The sequence below is a fragment of the Pseudorasbora parva genome, chromosome 23 (assembly GCF_024679245.1).
Source record: "Pseudorasbora parva isolate DD20220531a chromosome 23, ASM2467924v1, whole genome shotgun sequence".
Classification (NCBI taxonomy): Eukaryota; Metazoa; Chordata; class Actinopteri; order Cypriniformes; family Gobionidae; genus Pseudorasbora; species Pseudorasbora parva.
Genome location: NC_090194.1, coordinates 23919557 through 23934992, shown reverse-complemented (window position 1 = coordinate 23934992; position 15436 = coordinate 23919557). Strand labels below are relative to the sequence as shown.

Sequence of the window (15436 nt, the reverse complement as noted above, 5' to 3'; positions counted from 1 at the left end):
CATGTGACTCTACGCCCTCATGTGTTTCTGCCTCGTGTTCCTGTGTCATGTTTTCATTGATTTATGGGTTAATCATTGTTCACAGGTGTCCCTTATCTTGTATTTTTTTAAGCCCTCATGTTTGTTATAGTCTTGGTCAGTTATTGTCTTATGTAAATCGACTATTGGTGAGGTCTGTTCATGTCAAGTCCAGTCAAGTTTAGTCAAGTGGTTTTGCAAAGTCTTTGTTTTATTGTTAAGGTTTTGATTTACGTTTATGTTTGGATTTAAGTTCAAATAAAGAAACTGCACTTGGGTTCTCAACCTCCCCTCTCCAGTGGATCTGTTACAAACTGCCGAAGGGAACAGGCTTTTATTTGAAGCAGGCTTTTATTAGGGACAGGCCTGTATAATAAATGCCATCTGTTTGAAAAATAATTGCTTTTAATAAACTCTTTTAAATTAATAGTGAATAAAAGCGATAGTGTTCCAGTGGACAGATATCATAGATTTTTTTAAGAAACATTTGCAAAAAAATATCACCATTTACAACAACAGCCAGAAAGGGGACAAAGCAATTTCTATCAGAATTACTGAAGCCAATCGGTAACCACCATTGAGTCAGTTTGAAAAATGTCAAATGTTTATTCCACGATTATTTTTTTTAGCCTATAGGTAGTACGTTCAGTTATTTTAGCCTACTAACCCGACTAAGTGCTTTCTTTATTGGTTGCACGTGAGGGAAAAAAGCTTCCTTCTACTTAAGAGTTGTGTACTTTTTATTTTAATATATCTCTTTACATAAATATTTTTTATACTTAAACTATAATTTAATTATTTTACTAACCCAACTAATGACTCAGTGCTTTCTAAATAGGTTGCACGTGAAGAAAAAAGCTTCTTTCCTTTGTGTTGTGTACTTTTAAGCATAAATATTATTTTCTACTTAAAAAAAAAACTATAATTTTTTTATTTTCTAACCCAAATAATGACCCAGCGCATTTCTATATATCGTTGCATGTGAGGGGAAAAAAAGCTTCCTTTCCACTTAAGAAGAGTTGTACACTTTAAAGCACTTTTTATTTTGTGCCCATGTCGCTTTACATAATTTTTTTATACTTAAAAACTATAATTTCGTTATTTTTCTGACCCAACTAATAACTCATCCGCATTTACAAATAGTTGCACGCACTTTTTTCTGAGATTTCTTTTGTGTAGTCTAGTTCATATGATCACTTTACAATATTTCAACAACAGTTTATTTTGAAGCCTATGCTGTTTTCTTGTACAAAATAAAATATTTTAAGTTAATTTCAGAGTAAGACATATACAAAAGACGAGAGGTGAAAATCAATAGGCCTATTTGACACGGTATTTTCACAGACGTTGCATCTCTCATAGACTACATTAGCCTATTTAAAATGGCATAAATGCATCAGTTGTATTCTCAATTTAATTTACAGAGCAATCCCTGCAATTTTTTTAGGTTAACTATAGAAGAAACTACTATAGGATGTGTGTGTGCGGCACTCACAAGACACGGGGCACGTGGCATCAGGATGGTCACATGGTCCAGCCATCACTACACAACCCTACTGAACATTACGATGAACTTGAATGCACATTAAATGAAAGCATTTAGGAGATTATCCACACATTTCCCCCAGCCTTAATTTGAGATTGCCCTTTATTTGTTCATGCTGACCACGCCCCCGTCCACTATCAGAGGCCCAGCGTTTAATTGATTACAGGCTTTTATTTGAGGAATTACGGTGATCTCAGAGAAGCAATTGGAAAGATGAGAAATTTCTATAATGTATGTAAATCTGCGTGTCATAAGCATAGAAATAATCAATTGTTATGCTGAGGTCAAGAGATCTTAAAAGCTGACCAAGAGGGTATAAATGAATGCTAAAGAGCCAAAGATTAAGCAAAAGCATTATGGCCAACGGTGTCAAAAGTGGAACTGAGATCTAATAAAATAAGGATCGAGAAAGAGCCAAAATTGGAAGCTAGTAACAGGTCGTTAACGATTTTAACCAAGGACATTTCAGTGTTATGCATTTTATTAAACCCAGATTGAAAGGGCTGGAACAAATTGTTAATCACTGACCACGCCTGAGGCTCTTCTGCTGAGTTGTAATTGAAATGTAGCAACTCGCTCTAAAAATTTTGACATAAAATTTGTGACATAAAATTCGTGAAATTGGACGAAAGTTAAAATGATATAAATCACTGTTTTGCTTTTTTAACACAGGGGTGACTGCAGCATGTTTAAGTGCTGATGGCACCACACCAGTAGATGAGTCATTTATTATGGTGAGAACAGCAGAGCATAAATATCCGAGACAAGATTTAAATAAATGAAACGGCAGGGGATCAAGTATGCAAGTGGAAGCTTTCATCTTTCATCACATCTTTCTTTAATGTCAAAAATCTTTTAAAATCAAGTGTATATATTATATTGTATATATATATATATATATATATATATATATATATATATATATATATATATATATATATATATATAAATATTGGCAGTGAATGGCTGCCCAAATTTTGAATTCGAATCGCTTCATAAATAAATAAATAAATCTATTTATTTTGTAAAATTTTCATTAAATCATATCTTCAGATATATATTTTTTGGAATATTTGACAAATGTTGATAATAAAAGTTTACAGTTTGTACATAAATATTTGTTGTTTTTTATAGTGTGATTTTTGAGGAATTGTATTGAATTGTATTGGTCAATTTGACCCGCTCCCACGGCTGGACTGGTAATCTGGCATACCGGGCATCTTTCTGGTGGGCCGACGTACTTTCGGGCCGATAGTTTTTTTTGCCACTGACGTGTCATGCAGCGACAGTGGCTTATTGGTTTGTCTTATGAATTGACAGGCCAAAGTGAGAGAGACCTCCCCTCCATATTAGGCGCTTTTTTCTATTTATTTATTTATTAATTATTTATTATTTGAGCGCATGGAACTGCAAAAGGCGAATATCCGCACAGCGCAGCCGCTGACGAACGTACGAATGGCACTTTGACTTCGAATTTTGTTTTATACAATTGATTGATATGGGAACATTTCAGGTTCTGTGTTGAATCAGCACAGTAAAAGTAAACAGCCGCAAGTATGTATTCATGACGAGGTAAAATGGAAAACGGCACTACACACAAACGTTTCACTTTAGCACAACCACAATTTACCTTGCAGCTACTAACAGCGAATAAATATGGTGTTTTGGAAGAAACATTTATTAAAATTGTTGCTATTATTACTTAAATTAATATTACAGGATATAAACCCCTTTTTATAGAGGCTGTTTTCGTATTTTCTAAAGGTGTTTACAATTTTTTTAATCACAAATATAATAGTTTTTTATATATATTTTATATATTTAGAAACCATATAACCATATAATGAGGAGCATGGTTTTTACAGTCTATGTTTTTTACCATGTGACTACATGAACTTACATTTAAATGAAACTTGCCTACAGTTAAACTACAGTCTAAAACACAGTCTAAAACAGCTTTAAAACCTGGATTCCATGAATTAAGGACAAAGCTTTTTTTCCTCTCAGATTTTTATGAACTTTTTAACAATTTAATTAAATTTAATTAGATCTATATTTCAATGATAGCCTCATAAAAGATAGATATCAGTGTCTTACTTAAATTATGTGTTAACTCTTGAAAAATTATAGTTTTTAAAGGGGTAGTTCAACCCAAATATAGGACCGTTTTTTTTCACCCTGATGTCATTCCAAACCTAAATGAATTTATTTCTGTGTAACAAAATAAAATAATTTGAGTTTTTTTTGTTCATACAATATTCAAATGGTAGCCAAACCAAAAGTGCTTGGTTACCAAAATTCTTCAAAACATATTTTGTGTTTCACGGAAGTCATATAGGTTTGGAATGACACAAGAGTGAGTAAATGATGACAGCATTTAAAAGCAGTAAATTTAGTCTACTGCATCTTAGCTCAAAATAATCAGTGCTTTACATTTACAGTTATGCATTTAGCAGATGCTTTTATCCAAAGCCACTTACAAATCAGGAGTACAGGAAGCGATCAGTCAAGAAGAGGCAAAGAAAAGCAAAAAGTGCCCTAAATACCAAGATTTGTATACTACATAGAGTAGCAAAACCAGAAAAAGGCAAGAAGAAAGAGAAATAGAGGAGGAAGAGTTTTTTTATTTTATTATTATTATTATTATTTATTTATTTTATGGTAAGATTAAGTGTTCATGGAAGTGAGAAAGAGCTTTACTGTCTGACAAAAGTTTTCTGTGTGACAAAAAAAGCAATATTAAGTTTATCTGCATTTGCAGCAAATTCAATAATATCTATAATTATTTGTCCTAGTTTTATTTATTTACTCCAATTTAAGGCACCAACCCCAGCAAAAACATTCACGGGGAACTCATGGGCCGGATAGCCCAGCCCCAGCCCAGCCCTGCCCGCTCCATAAAGGGTGTACACAAAAATCGAACAGTGCACAAGGGCTAAAATAATACATCTCTAAAGATATCTTAAAGAAGAAGTATGAGAAACGTAAACTGCTTTTTTTTTAAGCTCACCCCCAGATCCTGTACGTGTATACACAGGTAAATCTCTGGCCACTCTTTTCAGGATTTCCTGTTGGGCCTCTGGCCTCTCCTCTTTCTCATACAGCTCCTTTTCAGCCTTTGGGAGACAAAACTAAGACAAACAACAAGATGTAAGATTGAGTACAAATAAACTAATATGAATCTGCAAATGCAACCAAAACCACTTTAAAATAACATTTTAATATTACTACATTTTTTTATATTATTTTTGCCATCTTTATTGACAAGATAGATACATGACAAATGAGTTCCAAATGAGCTCAGTGAGTTAGAGCATGTGTGCTTACTGCTAAAGCACGCCTCACCCATAGGCAGTAATAAAATAAAAACAATTTTCTTTGCTTTTCTTCCTCTTCTCTTCTCTGTCATTACATTCTGTGGTAGTAAAACTACAGAGCAACCAGAGCTTGGCTTGGCTCTAAAGGCTCTCTCGTTCTGGTCACGCGCGCTCTTCCGGGAGAAGAGCCTATACAAGGAAATTCCGCCCCATATGATGTCACAAACCCATACTCGAAAAAAACTGGAAGTACTCAATGTAAGTACACAAGTAAATAAAATATATAAACAGGGGTGCACATAATGCGCAGGTGCGTATGCGCAACCAAAATAAAAATTGCACCACTCATTTGGTTACCACTCATTTGCGTACCAACATGGTTGACAGCTGTTAATCCACAATTATCGTTTTAGATTGTCCAACTGTAATACTGTTGATTTCCAATTGAATTAAATGCACTATAAATCTGCAAGTTTAAGAGCTGTGACATTCACGGACTCGCTTCCCTCGGCAGTGCTAAAACGTGTATAAATGTATGTAACTCACCTAACCTCGGTTCCCTGAGAGAGGGAAAGAGTATTGCGTATATGGGAAAAACTCCTTTTCTCGAGAATATAAAGCAAAACTTTATTCTATAAAGTATCTATGTAAAACACAGTGCAGCTGCACAACAGATACAGCAGACCGAGCTATGCGCTGATTGGCTGTGCTGTGGCAGCTTTCTCTGGCTGAGAAAGCGAACCAATAAGGGTCGCTATATAATACCACAGAAAAAGGTTGCTAAAATTAGCATACTGAGGCTATAAAAGACCATGTTCAGCCATAGGATTTCAGGTTAAAAATCGATTGAACAATACCCTGAGAAGCTCAAGCATGGCACGTTACGCAATACTCATTCCCTCTCGCGGGAACCGAGTTTACATGAGTAACCGAGTATGTTCCCTGTTGAGAGGTCTCTCGTATTAAGTATGGGAACCCCATTTAAAAGGTCATGCGTACTTACCTGACACAAACTATGATCTGAGGATATATGGTCAATGTTATCAATTTCTTCATCCTCCAGGAACTGCTTGCATACTTTTGCCACATGAGGCCGGGCATTGTTGTGCATCAAGAGGAACCCAGGACCCACTGCACCAGCATAGGGTCTGACAACAGGTCCAAGGATTTCATCCCAATACCTAATGCCTGTCAGGGTGTCATTGTCTAGCCTGTAGAGGTCTGTGCATCCCTCCATGGATATGCCTCACTGACCATCACTGACCTACCACCAAACTAGTCATGCTGAACGATGTTACAAGAAGCATAACTCCACAGCTTCTTCCAGACCCTTTCTCGACTGTCTCGCATGCTCAGGGTGAACCTGCTCTCATCTGTGAAAAGCACAGGGCACCAGCCAATTCTGTTGTTCAATGGCAAATGCCAATCAAGCTCCATGGTGCCGGGCATTGAGCACATGGCCCACTAGAGGACATCTGCCCCTTAGGCCACCCTCATGAAGTCTGTTTCTGATCATTTGGTCAGAGATTTTCAGGTCCTTTTGTAGGGCTCTGGCAGTACTCATCCTGTTCCTCCTTGTACAAATGAGCAGATACCGATCCTGCTGATCGGCTAAGGACCTTCTACAGCCCTGTCCAGCTCTCCTAGAGTAACCATCTTTCTCCTGGAATCTCCTCCATGCTCTTGAGACTGTGCTGGGAGACACAACCAACGTTATGTTGGACGTTAACGTTGGACTGCCTGTGCAATCACTGTAGAGTCCAGGTACTGCCTCATGCGTACCAGTAGTGATAATGACCCTTGGCAAAAGGCAAAATTGGTGAAAAACAGCCAGAAAAGATGAGTTTGGAAAAAATGTCAGTGGCCTCCAGCTGTAAAACCATTCCTGTTTTGGGGGCATCTCATTGTTGCCAATCTAGTGCAGATGAAACTGAATAACAACCCCCTCTGCTACTTAACTGACCAGATCAATATCCCGGGAATTTAACTGACTTGATGCTATTCTCTGATTGAAAAGTGTTCCTTTAATTTTTTTGAGCAGTGTATATATAGGTGATTTATAAAAACTATGACTGGACATAGTCAGGCCTTATAGTAATATAAATACTATATTAATGTAATACTATATTAATATAATACTATATTACATACTATAAGGGAACTATGTTGTGAACTACTATAAGTGAACTACTATGTTGTGAACACAGATTATATGTGTAGAATGAATCAAAATAAGGTTTGCAATGATGCGCCCGAAAGCACGGTTTGAAGACCCAGTCAGTGATGTCACAATATGTTTGTTTAAATTAATTTGTTTAAATTCATATTGATATAATTACCATCACCAAAATGTAACTTTTTTTTTTACATTGAAACTTGAAAAAATATATAAATGTTATATTTAAGACCAGACCTACCTACCGACCCTTTTTTTTTTTTTTTTTTACTTTTACTGCAAACCAACATATTTTTAAGGATGGCGGTTTTAGTGAGAGGTGCTTTATGCTCGCGTACTGAAGCATTTCAAATGTGGAGTTCCCTTTCAGTCGGTCACTATGACGTACGTCGTACCGACAAATTGGGATCACTTCTGGGAGCCCCTATCAGCTTCGAGATATAGAAAACGGGCCAATGAACATTAGCGTGCATGCTTTGCATATCGCACCCCGCCCCGCTGCCCGGGTATAAAGCGGAAGCGATCGCCACGCACTGTTGTCGTGCACTTCAGAGCCGAACGGCGTTGATGAAGCATCTGACTGCCTTCTATCTGCAAGAGAGAGAGAGAGAAAGTGTGTGACGGGGGAAATTGCTCGTGTTGGCCAGACGGCACAAGACAAGACTCTGTGCAAGGTCAGGGAAGACGAGGAGCAGGTCCTGTTGGTGGCGCCATACTGGCCCAACAGGACATGGTTCCCGGAACTAGTGCTCCTTGTGACAGCACCTCCGTGGCCCATTCCTCTGAGGAAGGACTTCCTGATTCAGAGACGGGGCACCCTCTGGCACCCGCGTCCAGCAAGCGCTGCATTCAGAGGAGGCAGACCCAGCCCTGGCTTTTCTCTGTCCTGTCCGAGCTCTTCGGACTTATGTGGAGAGAACGCAAAGCTTTAGGACCTTCGTCTGTTTTGGAAGACAGCAGAAGGGAAAGGTTGTCTCCAAGCAGAGGATGGCCCACTGGATAGTGGATGCCATTGTCTTGGCGTATGAAGCCCAAGACGTGCCCTCCCCGCTCGGGATTAGGGCCCACTCCACCAGGGGTGTAGCCTCTTCCTGGGCACTGGCTCGTGGCGCCTCGCTGACATATTTGTAGAGCTGCGGGCTGGGCGACACCCAACACGTTCGCTAGATTTTATAGCCTACGTGTAGAAGAGGTATCTTCCTGTGTACTCACTTCTCATAGTCGGTAGCACCGGAGTGCCCGTTCTAGTGTCGGCTTGCTGTGCCACTCCCTTCCCCATGGAACAGATACGTGCGGTTACATGCTCCAGTCGAGTTCCCCAGTTGGCGAACCCTGTCGAGTGCTCCGCAACCCGGGGCAGTCAGACGTGGCGGAGCGTCTGCCGCCAGGTCTAACACTCGTATGCATTGTGGAACTTGTGTTAGGCTGGGTTCTATATATAGTGACCCCCACGGCGGTCCCATATGTGTATTCTCCACGGTACGGCTCCCTACGGCGAGCCGGTGTCTTTCCCTCTCAGTGCGATGACTGCCCCCCGCCAAAAAAGGGGCCGGGGCCACCCCAGGGACTCCCGTATGTAGCACTGCCTACGGCCAGTCCATACGTGTAATTTTCACATGGTATCCCATTTCGGGGTAGTGTGGCTTCCGCAGCGACCTCCAGGGGCACGTTTTCCCAGCGTTATCCAATAGTCCACTGTTTGGGTCTTGTGGGATGGCAGTGTGACTCTCCCTGCAGGAAATTCCCCGCCCGCTGAGACAGGGTCCGAGGGACTCCGGCAGGGCGCTGGAAGTGGTAGTAACTGTGGCGTTTTCCATAGCCAAAATAACACACATTTTACCCCCCAAACGCCATTTTTTTCCCGGAGAACCCCCTGAGAAGCTATTGTTTAGGGCTTAGTTGTTGGCGGGTTTTGTTGTAAAAACTTGGCAACCCTGTCTGCACGCATGCTGGAATACACAATCTTTGCCAGTGTTGTAAAAAAATCCATCCAGGCTAACATTTGACTATGATAGTAAGGAATATCTCAGAGCTAAATGCAAGAAGAGCATAACATTTCAATGTTGCATCACCATCACTCTCCATTTTAAAATGACACTGTAAATGTGGTTGATGTAATAATAAATGCACACTATGCTGTACTGTTTACCAAAAATTGCTGCGAATACCTGTATAGTGAAGCTGTCTATTCCAGAGTTTCCCAACGTTTTTTTAGTCATGGCACCCTTTGAAAATGTTCTAAATTTTGTGGCACCCCCTCGCCTAAGTTACGCTAGGGGTGTAACAGTACAGATTGCTCACGGGTCAGATTGTATCAAGGTATTAGGTTCACAGTTTAAGTACAGTTCTGCATTTGCTTTGTTCAGGAAAAAAAGGGCTACTGTCAAATAAAAATAAAGAAAATAAGAAAAAATAACTTAAATACAATCAGCAGCACAAATAAATACGAGGGGTGTAATCATATATAGTGATATGAAAATGTGACGATATGTATCGTTGATGGAAATGATATGATTCACGATATATAGTTGTTTTATCCAAGGCTCAACTTGTTGTAATAGGCCTATGTATAAGGTCTAATTCACCCAAAAACAAATAAACAAATGTAGGCTACCACAAATGTAAATTCGGTCATTTGTAACTACTCACCTTCATGTCCTTTTACGTTTAATTTCCAAACACAAATGAAGATATTCTTTATGAAACCTGGGGGATTTCTATTCCTCCATTTTTAAAGTCCAGTCGTCTTAAACTTAAAAGATGGAAAAATGCCAAAAAGGCATGGTAAAAATAACTAATCGAGTTATAATCCAAATCTTCTGAAGTCTTCAAGTCTTCTGAAGAGACATAATGGCGTATATTTATGAATATATTTAACACGACGCACATACTGTAGTAAATACGGACGTTTAAATGATTGCGTGACGAACGAAAACAACACGAGAGTGATTAAATGCAGAATTACAATTCCTGGATGAGCTAAACATTGACAGTTTGAACTGTGTTTGAACTTGCGTGCGAACTGTGATGATTGCATTGATCATCTGAAGTGTGTGTGCGCTGCTGGATCGGCGCACCTCAAATCGAAAGGGCAAACATCATTTAAATCACCAGATCACATTTAGTTTTAGTAGTATGATTATTCAAAGCATTTTAAGATGGTTCATTCTTACATAGGCTACTGCATAAATAGCGGGAGAGGCAGGGCATAGCAAGCATGGAGAGAGATGCTGCCTGCATTGAAAGCGTGATTAATGCGTGAGGGAAACATTTTTTTTTTTATGACACTACTACATTAATTAACTTATTACATAGAATCATACAACAACTATACATAATGTTAAACATAATGTATGATAATGCAATGGGGGAATATTTGTGGGTCCTGATTATCATACACAAATAATAAATAAATAAATAAAATAAAATAAAAATCGAGGTATATCAAATCGTGACACGAGTGTATCGTTACACCCCTAATAAATACTACTGAGCAAAGATACTAATAAAAGGTTTTTCAGGTAGGTCTAACATTAGTTTTTAGGTAGAGAAATGGAATAAAGTAATCAAATGTAAAATAACTGCATATTTAACAGTTTAAATTAAAAATGAATCCTTATTAAACTTACAAAAGCTATTCAATCAAGGGCAGTGAGTGATGTCTTTATCTTTTGTTTGACATTAAACAGAGCAGTAAAGGCTACTGCCTCTTTAAGACCTATAAGTATAGTCGTCATCTTTCTCGAATATATAAAGTTCTCTTAAGGCATATACAGACTATGTCTGCATGGATACTCATCAAGATGGACATGTTGACATACTTTTTGTGTGAGTTTGTCCGTTCAAGCACAAGATTTGAAAGAGAACTCAATATTTGCGCGCTGTGAGAAAGGTGCGTGCTTTGGGACGAGTTCTCATTTGCGTCTTCTGTCTCTATACGCGTGATGACAGTGAAAACGACTGGTCATATTCGGACATACGGCAGCACTCGCATGCTTTGAACAAAGTTTACAACAAAGAGAGACCGTTTTGCCTACTTTTTTTTTTTATTATCGCTGTTGTTTAAGTGTATAACTGAGGAGCCAGCACGTGTATTCATCGACAGAAACATATATAAAGCATACAACCCATATTAAAGATGCGTCATCAGATCTGAGATGAACCGCGGTGCAAGTGCGTCCCAGTACCTTTTACAAGGCACCCCTGATCCTGGCATTCCGGTTGGGAAACACTGGTCTATTCAAATGTAATGATCGACACAGCACTGGTTTGTTTCGAACTGACCACGCGCAAAAAAACTGGTTTCTAAACTGGTTTGTTTAGAACTGAGAGCGCCATTAAACATAATGTTTAAAATGACCACGCGCTGCCACGTGATGACTGCGTGTCGCAACTGTTATTCAACTGCTCTGGTTTTAACTGTTATGCCACACTTAATGCGCCAAAATGCAACAAAACTTGTTCAAGACTTACGGTCGAATGCAACGTGTGTGCGTGTGCGTGTGCGTGTGAAAGAGAGAGACGGAGGGAGAGCTAAGGAAATGCAGCTGAACGAATATGCGTGCGTCTTTTAAATAGCGTAAAAATTTATGAATGACGAAGCAATATGTGGCGGCCGGTGTTGATTTTGTTTTCCCACAAATTAGTCTATGTGTGGGAAACACTGTATCCTGTTGGGCCACCACTTGATCTCTAAAGCAAGATCTGGTCCCTGAGGCAAAACTAGAAAATAAAGAAACAAGAACAGAGAGACAAAGAGAGAGATACAGTACCTCTTTTGAGGGTTTGGCTGGCTTGGAAGTGATGGTCTTCCAGTAGGACCATATGAACATGAAGAAACAGAGGTGAAACACTATCAGATAAAAAACTGCAAGAAAAAAAGAATAAGGGGGATTTTAGAAAAACAAATGATAACCCATACTAACTTTGTAACAAACAAAAAAACCTGTTACTTCATAACAGAAATGGGATGTTTTGTTCATTCTGGTGTGACAAAACATTTGACTAATAACAGTAGGAGGCCAGATTAGCCAACAAAAGAATTTGTTAACTGCTATTGCAATATTGTGCACTTGGTTTCCCTGGCGTTCCTCTTACCTTGCTCCTCCGTGTTAGCGATTGTGTCTGCAGAGAAAGAAGCAAATTTCAATCAGCAATCCCAACAAGAACATCTGGCCTGATTCACAAAGCCATCTGCTGAGTGCTGGGATACTGCTAATTCTCTCTCAGCTCCTGACCGTCCAGTTCCCTCCAGATCAGCCCAGTAAGACCAGAGCACCAGGCGACTGGTACTGCCATCTGGCAGTGCTGTCAGAGAGAGCCTTGTATCACGGATGGAGAACCCAGGTTGTCATGATGACTCAACGAGTGACTGGCATGTTGTAATGAAATCTCGACAACAGTTAATATTTTATGAATTAAATATGTATTTTTGTTAAAAATATATTTATTTATTGATTTTATTTTTATTGTGATTTATTTTAATAAAGTACTGGGTACAACATATTGTATGTTTTTCAAATCACTGGTGTTACATTATATGTTGTTATTTATTTTATTAATCTAGGATTTAATGTGAATCACATTAATGTCAATTGATATTTTAATGTAAATTTGTCACTGGTGTCACAATCCGTCCTACATTTGTTAAATAAAATTGAAACGCAACAAAAGAGAAAAACTTAATTTGAGATTTTACTTGCAGCTCTCCATCAGTTATGCCGTCAGATTTCTAAAAGACTACAAATCTTTATAGCAAAAAAGAGAGGGGAATCAATGAGGAAGGGCTTGCAATATCACTGCACTTTACTACGGTAATAAATGGACCGGAACACACAATGAAGTGAGTATTTTTAGAATCTGATGGGGAAGTAATAACTGGGTGTAACTACAGTGAGTGCAGAGATCACTGTGAAGTGGTTAACAGCTGTAGTTAAATACTTTAACAGTAAGACTGTGTTCAGTGTTTTACCCTTTATATCTGAAAAACTGTAAGGAATTAAAATCTTACGTTATTCTTCAAGATTCAAGCCCTCTCAATCATTTTAACAGCTCGCTCGAGCTTAAGTAACACTGAACAATAAATTAAATTAAACCAGAAAGTTTATAAACATATTCATGTCTTTTGACGTCAATTATGCACATAAATAAATAATATGCAGAGAAAACGAGCTGAATTTCGATACATATATGGTACCAGTCTGTTACTGTCACTTCCTGCCCTGACCACCACTGCAACAACTAACCATCAACTTTTATCTACTGTGCTACATTCAACCAAGTCTACTTGGGTCGACACTTACATATACAGAGCTCCACCACGTAAGCGTAGTAGGACCAACACACGACCAGATTGATAAAAATCACAGGTATCCAGGATAAGCCCCGTTGACAGCATCTTACCGCTTGAAAGGGCGCCATCTTTAATCCGACTCTCGGAAAGGGTGCCTGTGACGTCACGGCACGAGGCTCGTCCGACCGCTACGCTCGGAGAAAAACAAAGCTGCTTTTACACAGACAGCAGCACATTAATCCCCGTTATCGTCCAGTTAATCAACAAGTATTTTAATAATAATAATAATAATAATAATAATAATAATAATAATAATAATAATAATAATAATAATAATAATAATAACATAAATATTAATAATAATAACAACACAGTAAACATTACATTTTCCTCCCATATGTAGTTTAGTTTCGTTTTATTATGTGACGAATCCAAATGAGCCATAAAAGGAAACCATTCACATTCAGCAGTCACTTTAGATTCTGCCATTCTGCCTTACATCTGTTCACATTTTATTTTTATTTTGTTTCCATGACCTGCATGAGGATTTAAAAGACTATTTAGCCTACTGGGGTTTGCTGTGTGTGCAATTTATTATAGCCTATCAAACCAATAAAATACATACAATGGGGTTTTCAGAAAAACAATACTCTTTTCAGTGATGACTTCAGATTTTTTTTTAAATTTTATTTAGCCTAATAAATGTATTTTATTTGATTAAAAAAAAAAGTTAAATATGTATAATTATTTTAATAATTAAAATGTTAAACTGCTTCCAAAGTCAACATACTGTTTAAATGTGCATATTGAACATGCATTTATTTGCCTTTATTTTCCCATTTTACTCATTTAATTACATGTTATTGTCGCTCCATCTGTGTTATTTTTAACACAGTAACTCCATTACTAGATTATTTAAATTCATATTTTATGAGAATTTGTCAGGTCTCATGGCACGTGAATTTAAACAAAATGTCATGCACAGATATCATTTATATTCCATCAAACAAAGCAAAAAAATATATATTATTGATTTTGATATGGTGATTAAAGAGATAGTTCACCCAAAAATGTAAATTCTGTCAAAATTTACTCACTTTCATGTTACTCCAAACCTGTATGAGTATCTTTATTCTGTTTAACACAAAAGAAGATATTTTGAATGTTTGGTAACCAGATAGTTGACTTCCATAGTATTTTTTCCATAGTACTTTTCAACTGTTTACCAACATTCTTTAAAATACCAACTGTTGTTTTCAACAGAAGAAATAAACTCATACAGGTTTGGAACAACATGAGGGTGAGTAAAAATGAGAACATTTTCATTTTTGGTGAACTAATTTGAGGAATTTATCTGCAACTCACCATCATGTCAGCAGAGGGAAGCAGAGCAGTAGTTTAAGCATCACTGTTGGTCTCCCATTGAGACAAGTTAAGAGGACCTGACTTATTGGGCTTGGGATGCAAAAATCAATATTACAGTCTATGGATTTGAATGTAGTGAATGAGTTACACTGGATGTTCCTATAGTTACACCTTCATCAATGTGGAATTTTTCATGTGTACATAATTTGATTCATTGTCAGTTTGCTGACTATGTTAGATGTTAAGTCTGTTTATTTGAGAGTTTTATTCAATTCGTTTTCCACCCTGTCCACTGTCCTGCAAGGGAATTGCAATATTGTTGCCAGATGTGTTTTGTTTCTCCTACAGAACAGACTCCCCTGGTCCTCGCTCTACATCACTGCTCTTCTCTTCAGGAGGTTTCAGAAGTGAGTTTGTCAAAAGACCAACAGAACAAAGACCAAATTGTCTGTTCCTGCACTTACGCGTGATAAGGGGATCTTGTGCCGAGCCTGATTTAGAACACTTGCTCTTGATAAACCACACACACACAGTCAAGCCAACTTTGTTCATAATCAGGTCCTTCTCAAAAAATAGCATATTGTGATAAAGTTCATTATTTTCCATAATGTAATGATAAAAAATAAACTTTCATATACTTTAGATTCATTGCACACCAACTGAAATATTTCAGGTATATTTTATTGTTTTAACCTCTTAAACTCCGTGGACCCTGTAAAGGG

The 15436-nt window shown here is 37.9% G+C and overlaps 1 protein-coding gene across 2 annotated transcripts in view; it reads right to left on the bottom strand.

Moving 5' to 3' along the window:
* The window catches only part of zdhhc20a (zinc finger DHHC-type palmitoyltransferase 20a), a 30695-nt gene extending 17188 nt beyond the window's left edge, over positions 1-13507 (bottom strand). Inside the window, exons 1-4 of one of the 2 annotated variants that reach the window (XM_067432745.1) lie at positions 13360-13507; positions 12155-12181; positions 11830-11924; positions 4575-4695 (exon numbers count right to left, since the gene is read on the bottom strand). In XM_067432745.1, the coding sequence (XP_067288846.1) occupies positions 4575-4695; positions 11830-11924; positions 12155-12181; positions 13360-13477 (361 nt within the window). In that variant the 5' untranslated portion in view covers positions 13478-13507. The remainder of the gene's footprint in view (positions 1-4574; positions 4696-11829; positions 11925-12154; positions 12182-13359) is intronic. The other variant, XM_067432746.1, reaches the window with a different exon arrangement.
* Positions 13508-15436: the final 1929 nt, after the last annotated feature.